Here is a 20,010-nt window from a genome sequence, read left to right as displayed (position 1 = left end):
GTATCTAGGGTCCTGCAGGTTTTCCAAGTGTGCTGCTCAATGTCACCCTATTGAGCCCAATAAACCTTTTGTTCTTTCAGCCAAAGTCTCTGTTTTTCTTTTGCTAATTCTGAGTCCACCAAGCACTGCCTGCCAGTTCACATCTCTACCCTTTCAGCCGGCCATACTAGCTAGCTCCTGTTATTCAGCTCAGATTGGGGGACCACTCGGTTTGGGCGAGCTGATGCTGGGGGAAGAGACAGAGTTCTGCCACTTCTAAAGGGCACTGATTTGTGGTGGAGAAGCCTAGAAGAAGAGTTCTCAATGGTGGGTAGTGGCTGCCCTGTCAGACTCTTTTTGTCTAGAGATGGAAGCCATTTCTCTGGCTTGGCTCAGAGAGAACAAAGTCTCACACTGCCTCTCCTGGAGTCCTAGTCTATATTAGATGCCCCCCACTGTGAAGGCATGACTTGACACTTTGAAAACCCGAGATCCATCACTGCTCTGTCTTTTGGGCCTTGAGAGCTTGCTACCTCACAGATGACCAGAATCTGTAGTTAACATCACAGGCGTGCTCATGGATATGGACAGCACCCTGGAAACGTGGGTGCTGGGAACACTACTCCCTGCTCTGGCGGTCCTGAAGATCTGAGATTGTGTCCAGGTGAAAATCCTTGAAGGTAGAACTATCACTCAACCAGGGATGCCCTTGTCCCTGCAGCCTTCTCCCCTGGGACAAGCATAGATCCAGGAATGTGGCCAACAGGCTGCTTGGGACATGAAACTTGAATCATGAGTAGGCATTTGAGAAATTTCTTCCATATTGGACTTGATTCTATTGTATTCTCTTCTAACCTCTGCTTCAAAGCAGAGGGGTATACAGGTAGGTACTCACTACCACCCTGGCTATTCCCTATGTATTGTAAAAGGGAAGACTGCCCATGACCTCTCTAACTGAGGCACTCAGACCCTGCAAGAGAGCTGGCCCTGATGGCATGAGCACAGGAGAACTGGTCTTGACTCTTGCCAGATGCCACAGGCATGACACCTGCATCTGGGCAAAGCAGATGAGCTGGTCATGACACTCACCTGGATAAAGAGGGAGAGCTGGCCTTAGTAGTTTGGGTGCCAGAGAGCTGGTGGGATGACCAACTCAACTAACACCCCAGGCTAGATCCAGGGCTTAGAGTTGGCCCACACCAACACCTTCCCCATCTATGAACTGCTGGTGCACAAGAAGATGCTGATCCTGCAGATCCAAAGCTACAGGATCTCCATGACACAGGGCAACAACATCAGAGAGGAATTGTGGCACAAACCCAGTATTGATACTATATCAGAAGCCAGAGGCCTCCAGTCAGCGCAATAACTCATTGTAATGATCATCTGTGAGTAATGTCTTTTTCAACAAAAGGGTATATTGTGTGGCACACTGTGCCCCACAACAGCTACTATGTTGAGATTTTTTAAAAATTATTTTTAATTTTATTTTATGTTTATGTTTTAAGGGGGAGGTTGTAAGGGTGAAGAATGGCTATGAAGGAATGGAGAGATGAGTGGAATTGAAGCGCATGTTGGAAAATTCACAAAGAATCATTATTTTTTTATTTTTAAAGTGTGGACTGTGCACTTGAATAACTGTGATGCAGCTGAGTGGTGTAGATGCAATTAGGACAAGGGAAAGCCTCAGAGCTTCTCAAGAAGAAGAGATGTCTATGTGTGTGTGAAGCACTGCTTTAGTGTACACACACACACACACACACACACACACACACACACACACAAAGCTTCTCTAGTGTTCATGCCTTCTGGTTCTACCACGGACCCATTTCTTAGGTTCTGAAAAAGAACTGCATTTAGAAGTCCAAAGGTATTCACCCTCTTCAGGTCCTGATACCTTGAGACATCTTTTATATCCGTTTTTTGTTTTTGTTTTATCTCAGACAGTCAGGCTCAGGCCTTAGGGAGGTGTGAGACCTGACCCATGTGGCTACTAAGCAAACATAGCCTCATGCTTTCCACAATACCCTAGTTATGGTTAATTGTGTCTACTTCCAACCCAGCAGCAGTTGGACAGGAATTCATACACCTGTGTCTTGGCCATAGCTGTGTTGGGTCAGACACAAGTAGAGGGCAAGTAGGGTCTTGTATATGTGGATGAGCACTGTAGAAGACAGGAAAGATCAATACATAGCTTACATCTCCTGGAATTCCATGGCTGGACGTAGATCATGTAGATCACAGCCTGTGCTTTTTACCTGTCTGATGAGCCAGTCTTTGCCTGTATCTTCAAGAGTTAATGTTTTCTTATCCCAGACCACTTCCCTTTAAAACCTTGACCACTGCTAATAGCTTATACAATTTGCCCTTGTGAGAAATGTCATTTGTATTTGACAGCAGCCTAAGTGACTAGGAAATCTTTGAAACAGGCCACCCCTGATACCCACAGGCATTACATTTACCTCAGGCCAATCATACTTCCTAGACCTTTGCATTGAGCATTGTTTCAAAGTCAACAAGAAACCATCTTATGGATGAAGCTATATGTAAAGATCTTCAGTGTAAACATTAAGCTCTGCTGTACTCATGGGGCTGGATGATTTTTATCTGAATACATCTCCTAAATGTGGGCTGTGCTCAATTAAATATGGCTAATATAAAATGATCTGGGTCAGACTCTACAAGTCTTAGCCCAGCACTGGTACTAAAATCAGGCTCATCGGAGTTTTATTTGTAACTCTTCCTTATTTTTCCCCTGCCTACTCTAAAGTCTACATACACACACACACACACACACACACACACACACACACACACACACACACAGAGTGAAAGGAGATTTAATAAATAGGATCCAACCTCAAGGTCATCTTCAGTAGCAATGTGAGGAAGAAGGGCAGAGGTTAGATGATAGAGCTTACAGGTTTAGTATAGGAAAGCAGTCATGACCAAAGTGGTGTCTAGCTGAGCACTATCCAATTCTTCAAGGTCATCTATTCAGTGGCAGATGAAGCCTGAGACACCATGTCCCCTTTAGTCTTCTAGGAACATCCACTGGTGTCAAACAGATCCTTGGTTTTGATGCAGAAAGGAATCTGTGGATGGGCCTTAAATTAAAAGCAGAAAGAAAGGTGCTCAGGGAAGGAATAAGTGATACAAGGGAAATGGATAGGCATTTCACAAGTATGAGTGGTATAAATGGTGCATTAGTACCATATGTACAAGGAAACAAATTGAAGCCATTTTGAGTGGAGGTCAAGTAATATTTAACTTCCTAAGACCTCCCCGGGCAACTGGCATACTGCTTGACAGAGAGAGACATGCACATGGTTAACTGATATCCTCATTGACAAGTTGAGACATAAATGCTAGGCACATTACCCTGCCACAGTAAATAAACCAGCCTGATAAGGCCTAGGTAGAATGTTAAGGCCACGTAACTATTACCTATGTAGCCTGGCACTGTGTGCCATTACTGATGGTATAAGGAAATTTTCTCATTTGCTGTTACTAGGAAACTTCCTCATGCTCTGATTAAATACAGATTCTTTTATGATCTGTGTTTTGATGTTCGTGGAAACAAATCACAGCAGAAGTCACAAGTCCAGAATTGATTTATATAGTTCTATAATAATATTGGACCATAACCAAAACACCCAGCAGCACGTCCTGCATCCATGTATAAACCTTTATATTTTTGCCCCTGGGATGGACCTCAAAAGAAGAGTGACACTTGCACCAATATGAGAATCGATTTGGTGACTAAGCCAGCTCAGCCAGTCAACATGGTCTCAAGGGAGGGAGTAAGGATCTAAAAGAAAGAGACAAATAGATGACACTATAACTTGACTCCAGCCAGTGCTGAGGCTGATGCAGGTTTATTTTTTAAAGTCTACTTGTGCATCATTCTAGGTAGATACAAAGAATATGATCAGTTTTAAGACATAAAAAATGATAGTCGTGAACAAATAAGACAACAATCAAAGTCCCATGGTATTCGGGGACATATCCAGATGATTAAGATCTTGAGCCTACTTTCTTGTCCTAGCCCAATCTCAAATCCTTGCCAATATCCTTGAAGCAGCACCAAGAGCAACTCGCAATTTATAATAACATTTCCATTTTGAGTTGGGGTCAAATGAAGTTTAAGGTCCCAAGATCTCCCTGAAAAGGGAGGACATCCTAGTAGGCTGAAGGAGACATGTATGTGGGTAACTGGCATTGTGACTGGCAAATTAAAATATGAATGATAGGGGCCAACTCACCCAGTGATACAGCTGTCAGCTATCTATAGGCGGTAAAGGGAAAAGGCCTATGGTAAAACTACAATCTGGTTATGTAAACATGGGAACAAAGAGAGAATAATTTATCAGTGACCAGCAAACAGAAGCCAAAGTTGTGGACCAGCATTACCTGCAAGTCCTGTGATTGGCAGCACCTGTCAAGATGGATTCAGCAAGCACATGAGATAAAGTTAGCAGCTAAGGAATCAAGTCAGAGATGGACAGGGAGAAGGTTTACCTCTTGATTATTCCCAGTTGGGCATGAAGTGAGTGATTATCTCCTGGCTGGGCTGGGGAGGTATTGGCTTTGCTGTTCTGTGTCTGGAAGATTAATTCATCTCAATAAAATTACCCTAATCTTTGCCTACTTCTAGCTATAATTCTTATTTTTTTAATTAGGTATTTTCTTCATCTGCATTTCAAATGCTATCCCAAAAGTACCCCAGATACCCCCCCACTCCCCTACCCACCCACTCCCACTTCTTGGCCCTGGCATTCCTCCGTACTGAGGCATATAAAGTTTGCAAGACCAAGGGGCCTCTCTTCCCAATGATGGCCGACTAGGCCATCTTCTGATACATATGCAGCTAGAGACATGAGCTCCGGGGGTACTGGTTAGTTCATATTGTTGTTCCACCTATAGGGTTGCAGACCCCTTTAGCTCCTTGGGTACTTTCTCTAGCTCCTCCATTGGAGGCCCTGTGTTCCATCCAATAGCTGACTGTGAGCATTCACTTCTGTGTTTGCCAGGCCTGAGCATAGCCTCACAAGAGACAGCTATATCAGGGTCTTTTCAGCAAAATCTTGCTGGTGTATGCAATGGTGTCAGCGTTTGGAGGCTGATTATGAGATGGATCCCCGGGTATGGCAGTCTCTAGATGGTCCATCCTTTTGTCTCAGCTTCAAACTTTGTCTCTGTAACTCCTTCCATGGGTGTTTTGTTCCCAGTTCTAAGAAGGGGCAAAGTGTCCACACTTTTGTCTTTGTTCTTCTTAAGTTTCATGTGTTTTGCAAATTGTATCTTATATCTTTCTACTCCAGCTTTAATTACAGCCTTCTATGGCTAGAGCAGCCAAGATCTGCATGGAACCATCCAGTCAGGAGACAGACAGTCATACTCAACATAGATCTGTCCCTGAAGCCTGAGGCCCCATTATAGGGGGAGCATGCAATCCAAACTCAGATCTGGAGGCCACTGTGTGAGGAGGGGGAGGAGGCAGAGTCTGGAGTGCCACAAGGACAGGAGAGAATGCCAAGGTGGTGTAAAAACACAAATGGTTGAAGCTTCACTGCAGGAAGTGAGGCCTGGTGGACATGACTGGTTACATAGCCTTGGAAGAGTCCCTGGGTAAGGGCAAAGATAAGAAGCACAGAGAGGGAATAGGAAACTGATTGGCTGCTTATGGCTGGCCAGGCTGAGTGGCCCCTCCTAGGCATAAAGAGGCTGTCCAAGAGAACAGGAGGTTGCTGGGAGGCCCTTGGTATGGGATAGATGTATTACTGTAGCCTTGCTGTGACCACGTGACTGGATAGCAACAACTTAAGGAAGACGTGTTTTGTGCAGGGTTTCAGTCTGTCATGGTGGGGAAGGCCTGGTGGAGCCCAGGTCCCTGAAGTGGGAATGTATAGTGATACTGCTGATGTTAGTATGGACTAGAAAGCTCTGAGGGGAGCTTGGGCCATGGTTCAGGAGGACCCTTCAAGCTCTACCCCCAATATCCTAAAAGTTCCACAGTCTCCCAAAATACTGCCACTAGCTAATGAATAAGGTTTAAAACCTGACCCTACAAGGGACATTTCTGATTCAGTCTCTACAACAAGTGAGCCTATGGGTAGGTGTGAAATCTCATTCCCAGATCGTTACATCTGCCCACTCTAGTCCACACACCCCTGCCTGCCTTCCTGATGCTCTCCAGGATCCTGCACCACACTCTCAGCTGAGGTGACTGGGATGGGAGTGTGCATTACAGCCTCCATCCAGGATTCTGAAGTTTCTTCCTAACCAGTAACTGTAACCTGTCAGTGGTCTGGCATCTCTGTTTCAGGGTCCACGACTAAAGCAAGACCTTCTCTGCAGTTATGGGTTTCACAGTGAGTTTTAGCCCCACTCACTCCCCACACTGGCCAAACAGTAGTGCCATATGCACTGCTTTGTGACCTAGGGTGGAGAGTTAGGGCTCTGGGAGTCTCTGGGTACCAGGCCTTTGCTATCCTCCTTGGATTGTTCTCAGGAAGCAGGTAGTAATGTATTATGTTGCCATGATAGCATGGGCTGAGAGGCTCCTTTGAGCCAAATTCTCCTGAAAAAAAAATGACATTTTAAAACTCAGACCCCTTACTTTGAGATGCCCCCAAGTGAGATAACAAGACACATATCAATGCAAAAGCAAGAGGTTTACTTTCAGTCGGGGTTGATCTTCAAATAGTCCCTCAAGCCAAGCGACTAGAAGATGAACCCAAATGACTATTACAAGCAGATTTTATATCTTTTAGGGGCACAGGTTACATCAGCAAGATTACAGTTCAAACTTATTGGCTAAGCATATTGACCTTTAAATCTATTGGCTAGGAAGCTTGGGCAGATCATGACATTCAATTGAACTCTACCTGGGACTTTTAAGAGGGTCAATGCATTCTGTGTTTTTTCTGAGAATTTTTTTTTTACTCAAGGTTTTTCCTGTGGTTCGTGAATGAAACTTGGCCTAGCCTTAACCCTAGGTGGGAGGGGGAAGCATCATAGAGGGTGTGGGAATTGAAAAAGTCCTTAGGGTCCCTCATTCCTCCATGTTTCTTGTACAAGCTCCAATCCTGGAGCTCTGGTCAAGGGTCTCTGGTGACTAACTCATATTCTTCAGGTTCTGTCCCCAGGTTCTTCTATTGTTAGTGCAGGACCATCAGCTGTACTGTTCCTATTCTCTCTTTTATGAAGGCTATAAGATTGTTCATTATGCAGGGTCCAACGGTCAACAATAGCATGAGAAACATTAGGGGAACTAATAAGGTGGATATGAGGGTGGTTAGCCAAGGGGAGGAGTTAAACCAAGATTTGAACCATACCTGACTCTATTTTCTTTCTCTCTTCCATTTGGATAACCCTTCTCTCACCTTGGCCATGGAATCCTTAACTACCCTGGAATGGTCTCCAGTATGTGCTTCCTGATGTTTCACACCCCCAGGTAGCACAGAAAAAGTGGTTGCCCCCCCAACACCCCTCAATGATGGGCTTGCTGCTGGCTTCTCCTATCTGTGGGGCACACATATGTGATGGCTTCTTGCTGGAAACTCCTCCACTTCCTGTGTCTGCACCCTAAGCCCCACCCTTCAAGGCTGCTTCTGGGAAATGGTTTAGATTGGCTAAGTCCTTCATCCCCCAAATTCAGGTAATCCTTCCCCCTGCATTTCTAGGGTGGGGATATTGCAGGAGTCAAGACCCGCCTCTAACTTACAGAGATCAATGACAAGGTCCAGGCACCAGGTATAAGGCAGGTGTTCCTCTGTAGAGGAGCAAGCTACATCCCCAGTGGCTGAGAGTACTGGCCAAGTCACTTTGGTAGGGTTGTGGGGGTACTGAGCCTCAGCACTGGAAGGAAGATACACCATAGCCATCTCATGATTTCTCTGGCCTTGCAGAAAGATGGGTGATCTTGAGCTTGAGGTGGTTGCTTGGGTGTCTGACTGCTATCCAGTAGGTGTTGAAAGACTCCCAGAGGAGCCCCTCGCTCGGGCCTCAGGACAATAGCGGACACCCAAGGACTCACGATAGACCAAGCTTGATGCAAACCACGTGAGGCTTTATTGGGGAAAGCCAGAGCTCTGGGAACGACTCATATCCCATGCAGGGGTAGAGGAGTCGACCTCGAGGGGAAAGAGGTCCCAGTTTTTATAGGCCCTCAGGGGGGAAAGGAAAAGGGAGGGGAGTAGGGGATTTCCAGATCTAAACAATGTCTATTCTCAAGAAATGGGTATGGGAGGGGTACAAGGAAAGAGTCTGGTGCAGGTGTAGCAACTCAGGATTGGCCGGGCTGTGGTTGCTGGGGAGATTTTTTTGACTCTTTCTCAGCAACCAATATCACAAACTCCTGGCAATGGGCTTCATCAGTGGGCACATACATGGGTTCAAGGAACGGTCAAAACATTGGCAGACACACGGGTTCAAGGAGTGGCCAGAGCATTGTGCACCTCTATTTTTCTAAATCAGTGAAGCTAGTTCTGCTAACAGTGACATCTATCTTGCCAATTTCAGGGCTTCTGTGACCTTTTACATTCTATTAGGATCTTTCAGTGTCAGGTGCACATGCTGGTCTGATGTGAGTAACATGAACCCAGGCAGTTACTCCATCCACTTTAATGGAAGTCAGGGTGGTCAAAAATACCAGGAACAGCCCTTTCCACTTTGTTTTCAGCATGTTGCCTCTTAAGATATACCCAATCTCCATCTTGGTTCTCTTGTTGAACCTCTGAGGTACCTGCGTTATTGAGGGCACTAAGTTTAGGCCACAATTCCTGGTGGCTGATCTGGAAGCTGGCAAATGAGCCATAAAATCCTTATCAGCCTGAAAAATTACTGGGGACTGTGTGTGAAGATCTGGGGTCATGGGTATAGGAGTCCCACGCAGGATCTCAAAATGGGTCAGGTCAAAACAGTAGGGGTGTTCCAGGCTCAGAACGGGGCCAACGGAAGGAGCACCACCCAGTCAGGGCCAGTTTCCAAGGACAATTTAGTTTTGTCTATTATAGGGTTCTGTTCATTCTCACTATCTGCCCTGATCTCTGTGGACTGTATGCACAATGGAGTTTCCAATTAGTCCCCAATATCTCTACCAATCTCCAACTCACCTTAAAGAAAAAGCAGGACTGTTTTCTGGTGCAATTACCTTGGGCATCCTGTGCTACATCCACTCCAGTAGTGACAAGTGCGACAGGTCCCGAAAACCTGGGTGCTGTCCCAAAGTGAAAAGTTCAAGTGGAAACTTGAACCATGGCATCCTGTATAAAGAATGCTCCAATGACCTTGCTTTAGTTGGATCTGTGTGCTTTCCCTTAATATTGTTTATTACAAGTGCTCCTAAGGATTGATATTTTGACATATAGCTAAGTTAGATTCTAGGTAGTCCTTGATCCAACCTTGACCATGCATAGCTAAGTCACTGCCCTACACAGAAATTTACCATTATCTAGGAAGAAGGAAGTTTGTGACCTAAAGAGGAACCAGAGTAGATACTTAAAACTATAGATAGCTGAGTTACATCCATAAACAAGTATTTACAATGGCCTAAGGGGAAGGTGGACTATACAATAGACTAGAGTAGGAACTATGGCAAGAGCATAAAGCCCTTGCCCCTGGCTTCTAAGATTAAGTGGACCTTGGGTGGAGCTGTTTTTGATCCCAGTTGTTAACATTGAGTTTTACCCCAGTTGGTTCCTGCCAGTTCTTCCGTGTTTGCATTCCTCTGTTTTGTGTAAGAATCCAGTAACTTCTTTGTGCCTTGGCGATGTGTCACCCACCTTCCCTATTTTCTTCTGTATAAAAAGTTTGATGCTTGATTTAACAAATTACATTCAGATCCAGACTCCCTTGTGTTGAGTCTGTCTGTCAATTCCCACCGACTCCTTGCCCACCTGCACTAGAGACCCAGTCCACGCAGACAAGGGACCAAGAGGGTCTGCGGCAACTCTGGACCTCTGGAAAATTTTCCTCTAATATCTTCTTGGCTACCTGTCGGGCAGGAAGTGTATATGGACCCCCATCTTGGAGAGTAAGTCTTGCCCCAAGAGAGGGTAGGGACACTCTGGGATGACCATAAATGAATGGGGTACCTGGCCCTTTCTAAAGTCCCCTGTTCTTCAGGTAGTCCAAGAGTACATTTTGGTGCCAGTGGCTCCTTGGACCCAATATTTTTTCTTGGAAGCAGGGCCATCAGCTTGGTGGAGGACCAAGTGTTGAGCCCCTGTGTCCACCAAGAATTGAGTGGATTCCCCTCCAGTCTCAGAATTACCCTGGCTTCAGGAAAGGGACCCAAACACTTTCTACCCTAATTATTGTCTTCACCTGGGGCTAACACTTTTAACATTTGGGGTAATTTTTCCCAAGGCCTGGGATTTCCTGTACATGGCTTCCATTAGCTAGGCCACTCTTGGGACCAGTGGCCACCCTCCTTTCAATATATGCACTGGTCCTTTTCAAGGTATTTTCTGTCTCTCTTTGGTTGGAGTCTCTCTTCTCTACTTTCCTTAACTACTATAGCCAAGATTCTCTGTAAATTCCTTTCCCATTGCTTTTCTTCTTTTCATGTCCCTTTCATCCCCTTACTTTCTCTTTCTTTGCTCCTTCTCTTCCTCTGTCTCCCTGTTATGGTAGATGTTCTCAGCAAACTACACTAAATCCCTCAATGGCTTCTTCTGTAGTCCCTGTAGCCTCTGAAGCTTTTTCCCGATGTCTCTCCTAGCCTGGTCTATAAAAGCCATAGTCACAGTAGCTTTGTGCTCCTTGCTACTGTGGTCATAGGATGTATATTGACAGAATGCCTCCATAAGCCAGTCTAGAAAGGCTGCTTGTGACTCATGTGGTCCCTGCTTAAACTCATGTTTTTTGGTCAAATAAGTGGATCATCATGCAGCTGTTTTTAGACCTGCCAACAGAGCCTGGTGGTAGACTGTTATGTGCTCCTTGCCCTCTGCCATATTAAAGTCTGTCAGATATACTCAGGGAAAGCTCACTGTCAACAACAGCCTGGTCAATTCATGGTGCCTCCATATCTGGTTTTACACGAGTGAATGTTCCTAGAATACTAAAGGAGGCATGGGGTCTCAAGCTGCTGCTGCCACTGAATTGATGGCCTTGAAGAATTGGACAGTCCTCACCTAGACCCCACTTTGTCTAGGATTGCTTTACTATGTCTTAACCTCTAACCTCTAACCTTTGCCCTAATAATTCTTCCTCACATCATTACTCAAGATGACCTTGAGAGATTACATCCTATTTATTAAATCTCTTCTCTTCTCTTCTCTTCTCTTCTCTTCTCTTCTCTTCTCTTCTCTTCTCTTCTCTTCTCTTCTCTCTCCTCTCTCCTCTCTCCTCTCTCCTCTCTCCTCTCTCCTCTCCTCTCCTCTCCTCTCTCTCTCTCTCTCTCTCTCTCTCTCTCTCTCTCTCTCTCTCTCTCTCTCTCCCCTCCGCCCTCCCCCCGTATGTGTGTGCATTTAGACTTTAGAATAGGCAGGGGGGAAATTATAAGGATGAGTCTGATGTCTAATTTTAGTACCACTGCTGGGCTAAGACTTCTAGAGTCTGTCACAGATCATTCTATTTTAGCCATGTTAATTAAGCACAGCACATATTTGAGGAAAGTATACAGATAACAATCAACTCAGCCTGATGAGTACAGAAAAGCTTAACACGTGTTTACATTGAAGATTTTACATATAGCTTCATCCACAAGATAGTTTCTTGTTGACATAGAACTAATGCTCAGTGCTCAAGATAAAGGTCTTGGAAGAACAACTGGACTGAGGTAAATGTAATGCCTGTGTGTGTCATGGTTGGCCTGGTCTAAAGATTAGATAATCACTTAGGATGTAAAATACAAATGACATTTCTCACAGGCATAAATTGTATAACCTAGAAGCAATTATTAAGGTTTTAAAGGGGACTGGTTTGGGATAAGAAAATATTAACTCTTAAAGATACAAGACAAGATGCTTCATCAGGCAGCGAAAAATCACCACGTTGTGATGTACATGAACTACATCCAGTCCTGGCATGGCAGGAGAGGTAAGCTGTATGTTTAACTTTCCTGGCTTCTCCAGGGCTTATCCATGTACACAAGACCCCTTTTCCATCTACTCTTGTCTTATTCAAGACAGCTATGGCCAAGACACAGGTATATGAATTCCTGATCAACTGTTGGTAGCAAACAATCAACCATAGCCAGTGTATTGTGGGCATGAAGCTATCTTTGGCTAGTGAGTCAAGTCTCACTTGTTCATGAGGTCTGTGCTATGACCTGATTGTCTGAGGTAAAACAAAAACAAATAAGAGATATTAAAGATGTCTCCAGGTATCAAGACCTGAAGAGGGTGAATACTTTTGAACTTCTAAATGAACTTCTTTTCAGAACCAAATAAATCAATCGGTGGAAGAACCATAAAGCATAAAGTCTAGAGGTGATTTGTGTGTGTGATTTCTCTCTCTCTCTCTCTCTCTCTCTCTCTCTCTCTCTCTCTCTCTCTCTCTCTCTCTCTCTCTCTCTGTACCAAAATAGGGCTTCACAAACATATAGGTGTCTCTTCTTTTTGAGGACCTCTGATGCTTTCCCTTGTTTTAATTGCATCTACCTCACTCATCTGTATCACAGTTATTCAAGCACATATTCCACATATATAAAAATATTTTATTGATTCTTTGTGAATTTCCCAACATGCACTTCAGTTCCACTCATATCGCCATCCCTCCATAATCATTCTATACCCTTGCAACCTCCCCTTCAAAATATAAAAAAAAAAAAAAGAAAAAAAAAGAAAAACATCTCAACATGGTAGGTCTGATGTGCCACAGTGGGCTCCACAGTATACTCCTTTTTTCCAAACAAATTTACTCACAGATTATCATTAAATGAGTCATTGCTCTGGTTAGAGGCTTCTGGCTTCTGCTACACTATCAATACTGGGTTTGTCCCAGAATCCCTCTCTGTTGTTGTTACCCTGTGTCATGGAGATCCTGTATTTTTGGATCTGCAGGACCAGCATCTTCATGTTTACCAGCAGTTCATAGATGGAGTAGATGTTGGGCTGGGCCAACCCTAAGGCTTGGATCTGGCCATGGGTGGTAATTGAGTTGGTCATCCCACCAGCTCTCCTGCACCCAAACTTCCAAGAGCAGCTCTCCTGCTTAGCACAGGCAGGGGTCAGGGACAGCTGTCCTGCCTATGGCAGCTGGCAAGAGGCAGGATCAGCTTTCCTGTGCTCATGCCATTGGGGCCAGCTCTCCTGCATGGCCTGAGTGCCTCAGCCAGTGAGGTCAGGTGCAGTCTGCCCTTTTAAAGCACAAGGAATAGCCAGTGTGGTAATGAGTACATACCTGCAAAACCCAGCACTTGAAAGCAGAGGCCAGAAGAGACTGCAAAAGAATTAAGGCCAAATATGGAAGAAATATCCAGTAGTCCTACTCATGTTTCAAGTTTCATGTCCCAACCAGCACCTTGGCCACATTCCTGGATCCTATGCTTGTCCCAGAGGAGAAGGCTGCAGAGATGAGGACTTCCCTCTTTGAGTGATAGTTCTTTCTTAAAGGATCTTCATCATGATAAAATCTCAGATCTTTAGCACCTTCAAGACCAGGGAGTAATAGTCATAGCTCCCAAGTTTCCAGGGTGTTGTCTATTTCCATGAGGACTCCTGTAATATTAAATACATAGGTTCTGGTCACCCCTGGGGCAGCAAATTCTCAAGGCCAAAAGGACAGAGCAATAATAGATGCCAGGTTGTCAATATGTCAAGTCAGGCCTTCCCACTGGGTTCATCCAATATAAATTAGGACCACAGGAGAGGCAGTGTAAGGCTTTGTTTGCTCAGAGTGAAGCCATGAGCTCCTGAAGGAAATGGTTTCCACCTCTAGACAAAAAAGGAATGGCAACATCTACACACCATTGAGGGCTCATCTCCTGAGCTTTCCCACCACAAGCAAGTACTCTTTGGAAGTGGGGGAACCCTCTCTCTTCCCCCAGCATCAGCCTCCCAATTCAAGTGGTTCCCTACTCTGAGCCAGCTAACATGAGTTAACTAGTGCGGCTGGTTGAAAGGGCAGTCATGTGAACTGGCAAGCAGGACTTGATGGACTCAGTTTTTCAAAAGAAAAACAGAGATCTTGGCTAGGAGAATAAAGGGTTTACTGGACTCAACAGTGGGAAATTAAGCAGCACACGTAGGAACCCTGGATGACACCAGATTCTTATAGGTGGATGGCGATGGAACAATACCTTGGAATTCTGCCTCTTCCATGTGCTAGCCACATGCCTCCAGGGTCAAGAGCAGCAAGACACAGCAAAATAACATTCCAGGAAGTACAGATCTGAAAGACCTAGCAAGGAGTGGGGCACCTATACTTCAGGGGCTATAAAGTTGAAACAAGATGTCCCTCACACTACCCTGACACATAAGGATAAAAGGACAAGGGTAGGGTTTGTTGGATGTACCATCACAGCAAGGTCTGTAGGTGGACTGAGCCCAGGCTGAACAGAATTACCCCTGCCATGGTCCAGGTGCTGCCTTCAGTGAGAACTGCTGCATTGCAGAGGTCTTCCTTGCAACAGAAAGTCTTCACGTTGACAGCATTACCCAGGAACTCAGTAGTTTCAGGATTAGTAGGGCAGATGGGAAGGCAGAGATTGCTCTTTACTTTGATTGTGTGAGAGTCTGGAAGATATCAGGGCGTGACTTACTTCTTATGCAGCGACAACAGAGCATCCCAATGTCTGGGCCATATACCACCAAGTCTGAATGACCCAGAATTGTCTCTAAGGCATGTTGAAACCAGATATGGTAGCTCAGACTTGTAATCTGAGAACATGAAAGACCGAGGAAGGAGAATTGTTATGAGTTCAATTCCAAGCTGGGTTATATAGGGCTTCTAGGCTATCCTGGGGCTCAAGTGTGACCCCATCTCAAATAACAAACAAAATGAAAATCAAAACTATGGGCTGGTAAGGAGGCTTGGTGGATAAAGTGCTTGTGTGAACAAGTATGAGTACCCCAGTTCCCATCGCTAAAGTGCATCAAAAGATGGGCAGACATGGTGGTATAATTTTATCTCTGTGCTTAGAACACTAAGATGGAGATCCCCAAGGTAAGCTTATTGGCTAGACCAGCTCAACCTGCAAGCTTGGGGTTCACTGTGAGACCCTGCCTCAGTAAATAAAATATTTGTCACATAAGATACCCATCTGTTGAACTGTGAAAGGCAATCTGTGTTCTGGTTGAGCGAGGCTTACTCTAGAGACCCATTAGAAAATTCTACAAGGGACAGAAACATTAGCTATGCTCCCAAACACTAAGCTCCTGACACCACAAGCCCTCAATTCCATAATCCTGTGGCCATCAGTCTCTTAGTACAATGCCCCAAACTCCTGGTATTCTGGCTGGACTCCACCCTCACAGTTACCTGCCTACAGCCAGGTATGTTCCTCCCCACAGTTACTTAGCAACAGCTGGGTAGACTTGGCCTACTATAAAAGGGGCTGCTTGGCCCCTCCTCTCTCTCAAGCTCTTGCCTCTCTCTTCTTATTGCCCCTGGAGCCCCCCTTTCCCATTCTATTCTCTCCTCATTCCAAGTGGCTATGGCTAGCCTCTACTTCTCTACCTTCTTTCTCTCTCTCTCTCTGTCTCTCTCTGTCTGTCTCTGTGTGTCTCTCTCTGTCTCTCTGTCTCTCTGTCTCTCTGTCTCTCTGTCTCTCTGTCTCTCTGTCTCTCTGTCTCTCTGTCTCTCTGTCTCTCTGTCTCTCTGTCTCTCCGTCTCTCTGTCTCTCTCTGTCTCTCTCTCTCTCTCTCTCCTTTTGTACAATAAAGCTTTAAAACCATGAACTACCTCCTTTCATCTATACTCGCCCTCCTGAAGCAATGGAATAAGCCTTCCTCTAAAGAGCTGTGTCTAATCTCCCACAGGAAAGTCTCCCAGTGTTTCCAGTGACTAGAACGGACCAAGGATTCTCCCCAAAGCAGGAATCACCCATAGCCTCCTAACCCCCACCCTTGTTCCCTTTGAGCCAGGGCCACTGCCACCATCACCCCCTTCTCAGCACTTCCAAGGTTTCCAGAGATGTCCTATGATGCCCGAGAGCTAGAACTTGTTGTCCCTAGATTCTATGAGGCCCAGGTACCACGTACTGCACCCTCCCAAACCCCAAGAACTGTCTTATTATGGCTTCCCATTGACAGATGCCCACCATGTGGCTTGAGGGCACACACAGTCCAACTCCCACATCTGCATGCCTTTATTTCCCCACATCTAACACCCAACATCCATCAACTTCTGTATCCCATACACTTGTACCTCCAGAGTGCATGTACATCCACACATGTGTACGCAGGTGCCCTAACAGACAATGTGCTGGGGAAACAGCTTCATAAATGAAGTGCTTGCCACATGAAAGTCTAAAGAACCAGTTCAATCCCCAGCAACCATGTAATATGGGAGTACAATTTGGGAGTGCTGGCTTTGATCTCAGTGCTCTGGAGCGGGGATCAGGAGACCCTGGGAACCTCCCTCCTCGCCATCCCCAGCATACTTGGCAAATCCTAGGTCCCAGTGAAAGATCTTGTCTCAAAAAACAAGATGGTTAGGACTGGAGACATGGCTCAGCAACTAAATCAGTTGTTGCTCTTACAGAAGAAGCCCAGTGTTTGATTCCCGGAGCTCACAAGGTGGTTTGCAACCATCCCTAATTCCAGTTCCAGGAGAACTAAGGCTCATTTGAATACAAAAGTAGACAGTGCCTGAGGAACAGGGCTTCAGGATGTCATCTGAGCTTTGAGTACATAACATAACATTACATTACATACATTCATACATGTTCACCCACATTTATGGACACACACACACACAAAGACACAGCACAGTGTAAGATTGTCTAATGGCACAGCAGAAAGGGAATCCAGTCTCTTAGATTCTTACAGTTCCCCAGGCAGTTATATCTAGGACCTACTCCAGGAGACAGGCAGGCTGTGGTCAGGAACAGTGGATAAAAAGGCAGGGCTGCTCCTGCCTTGTCTATATGGAAGATTTGCCTAGAAACTGACACTTCGGAGGGGCTGGTATGTCCTAAGATCTCCTTTCTATCAACATTCCTAAGTCATTCCTTTAGCCTAAGCTCCAGATTCCTTCTTTATATGCAAAGACTCATTAGATGCTTCCAGCTCTCCTGGTCTGTCAGTGATCCAATGAGATCCTAGACATAAAGTACTGGCAAGAGCATCACATAACTGCACTGATGACAGATGAACACCATCCATGCAAATGGGCAGCCCTGCTTTAAAATCCACATTTCAGCACATCCCTGGACTCCAACGTTCCCCACATTGCAGGAGTCTCACTTCAATCACAGGAAAGCTGTACTTGGAGGGAGGGAAACCATGGTCCACAAGTAACAGACCCAACATTTGCTCCAAAGCCACACTCAGCCACCTTTTATAGGCCACAGGGCACATACCCACAATAACTTCTTCTTCCTGAGTAACACAGAATCCATCAGAGTAGGGGCAGGTCATTGTTTTGCAGGAAGTCTCAAGTGGGACCCCCAGGCAACAGTAGCACTCCAGCCCCTGAGCTGAGAAAGAAGACAATACATGAGTGCTAGGGCATGCCCTTCCTAGGCCAAACATGTCCTCTCAATGTCTTTAAGTCCACACAGCTGCTGGCCACTAGAACAGAGCAAGGACATTGCTGCCCATTCACCTCCACGAAAAGCAAAAGCAAAACAAGAGCATCCATTGTTCAAATGTGCTCTGTACTGCTGTCTCAACTAGCCAGCCCCACAGAAGAGACCTGCACCCCTAGAGGTATTTGAGACACATTCACCATATTGGGAAGACATAGATACCAAATGTCTGCTGAACCTGTGAGTGGGTGTGTAAGTAGTTACTGGGGCCCTCAGATGGAGAGGGCTCTTCTGACCTGTCCCACCCTTAACATGCAGAGCTGGCCCCTGGTTATTGGCCCATGACAGATCACATAACTTCCCACTGTCCAGCTCAAAGCTGAGGCTCACTATGAGGCTTCCCCAAATAAAGATGTGACTAGAAGTATAGAGGCATCTGAGAGCTCAGAGCTCTTAGAGTTGTGAAGTTCTGGCATTCAGGTCTCATTGGCTGGGGCAAAAGGAAAAGCCAAATGTCAGGCATTAAGGATTCCACACCACTTAACTTGGCAGCTGGGAGGAAAAGAAGGCTCTGCCAGTTTGTGTGCACACAGGCCAGTGTCCTGACTGGGAGGCCAGGGCAGCAGGGTAGAGTCTAAGGACAGACTGCTCTGGTGGCCAGGGTTCCTGGCACAGGTAGTGAGGTCCAAGAGTCCTTCTGGCATGTTTTGATTGTTGCAAAGCAGGGTCTGGTTTACAGACCCAGTAAAGCACCCCAGCACAGGAGGCTTCACCCACCACAAGCAAATCCCCAGTCGACTGGCCACAGCATACCCAGGGTCCTGGGCACACAATAGGAGTACCTACAACCCTGAGGCCCTTTTCCATCTCCATTGTACCCTCCTGCTCCTCTCCCATTTTCCATCTCACCTCCTTCTGCACACAATAGGGCCACAAGAAGGATGAACACACAGGTCCTTGTAGCATGAGAACTGTCCATCCTTGGAGAAAGGGTACACAGATAAAACCTTGGAAGTTGGAGCCAGTTAATAAATCACCAATCACATCCCTGGGCTCTCACAGAGCTCAGGCATCCAATCTTCCCTCCCTCCAACCCCCACACAGCTTTCACCAAGGAATACATGTCTGTCTACTTCTCTCACCCACCACCCACCCAGCGTTTCCTTCATAATCCCACACTCCCACCACAGCCCTATCCTGAGGGCTCTTCCCTTTGTCACCTAGCAGCTCCCTCCTGACACCAGTCCTTACTTCCTCCCGGACCAGGTTGCAGGCACAGTGGAAAGGTCAATCAGATGTGGACTGAAGTACTTTACTCTTTCCCCAGCTCCTCCCAGCTGGATTCCTGAAAAGGGAGGGGCTTCAGTACTTACTTCCTTCTGACCATCATGTTTATTTTGTAAGAGATAGCATGGTTTGTTGGTGACCTAGTCAGCTAGATTTATATCAGTTGGTGAGGGACAACCACTCAGTTGGGGCGGGACCATTATTCAGGAGGACTAGGATGTCAGAAGAGCAGGGGCCACAGGTGACTTGTGCTTGCCATTCAGAAAGCAAGGTAAGGGGGCAAATGTTTGTGAACCTACAACCTCTCATGCCTTTCTCACAGCGGCTGGCTCCTTTCTATTCACTTCTATAAGATTCGGGATGCACTTTAGACTTTCCTCTTAGGTCAGATGTTAGGCACGTCTGATTAGGTTCTCTCCTATCTTTTACAAGCCCTAGGCAGAGGGGAGAGGAAGCCAGAGAAACGGGCAGTTTACATTGTTGGAACTAAAGTCCACAGATTCTTTCTCATTATTTTTTCCTTTTAGTCTTGAAGGCTGGGTTTGAGAGATGAGAGATGGCTTGCAGATACTTTGGTACCTGTTGGAGTGGCTAGATCACGGCACAAAGCCCCTCTCTGATGGATATTAGAGCAGGGTGGGGGGAAGAGATTTAACTATAATTTGACTTCTAAGTTACAACAATAGTGGGCCGATGATGTCCAGATAGCTTCCTTACCAAGAATAAAAAGACTAGTGAGAAATAGTTGTCTAAATAATATCACAGATGGATTCAAATCTAATGTATAGGGAGTGTGATCTCCTGAATTGTTTAAAAAGAATATACCTTACTTTTAAAAAGAATTATGTTTTCACCATATGTAATAGCATTCATATTCTCATGTGCTTTTAAATTTTTAAAATATTTTTAAATTAAGCTGTTACATCATTTCCCCCTTCCTTTCCTCCCATATAACCCACTTGGACTCCCAAATTTTATTTTATTGTTGTTATCCCCAAACAAAAACACTTGAACACATATGTTCCTGACTATATAAATACAAGGTGCTCAGGCTGTATAATGTTAGTTGTAGGAATCTGATTTCAGAGCTGAGTACT

The 20,010-nt window shown here is 45.5% G+C and overlaps 1 protein-coding gene across 6 annotated transcripts; it reads right to left on the bottom strand.

Moving 5' to 3' along the window:
* Positions 1-12,628: 12,628 nt before the first annotated feature.
* Ly6g2 (lymphocyte antigen 6 complex, locus G2) lies at positions 12,629-18,939 on the bottom strand. 6 transcript variants are annotated; one of them, XM_030248480.1, is made up of 5 exons: positions 18,847-18,939; positions 18,536-18,606; positions 17,459-17,575; positions 14,500-14,669; positions 12,629-13,652 (listed from the first exon to the last, which is right to left on the bottom strand). In XM_030248480.1, exons 2-5 carry the CDS (start codon positions 18,603-18,605, stop codon positions 13,635-13,637), a joined length of 375 nt encoding a protein of 124 aa, XP_030104340.1. In that variant the 5' UTR covers position 18,606; positions 18,847-18,939; the 3' UTR covers positions 12,629-13,634. The 6 variants fall into 6 exon arrangements, with proteins under 6 accessions (XP_030104340.1, NP_001358036.1, NP_001358035.1 ...); NM_001371107.1 differs by having other exon boundaries at positions 14,450-14,669; positions 18,847-18,912; NM_001371106.1 differs by having other exon boundaries at positions 14,450-14,669; positions 18,536-18,633; positions 18,878-18,912.
* Between the last annotated feature and the right edge of the window lie 1,071 nt (positions 18,940-20,010).

The sequence above is a fragment of the Mus musculus genome, chromosome 15, assembly GCF_000001635.26.
Source record: "Mus musculus strain C57BL/6J chromosome 15, GRCm38.p6 C57BL/6J".
NCBI lineage: Eukaryota > Metazoa > Chordata > Mammalia > Rodentia > Muridae > Mus > Mus musculus.
Note: the sequence above shows the minus strand (reverse complement) of the source record. Positions and strands in the feature narration are given on the sequence as shown.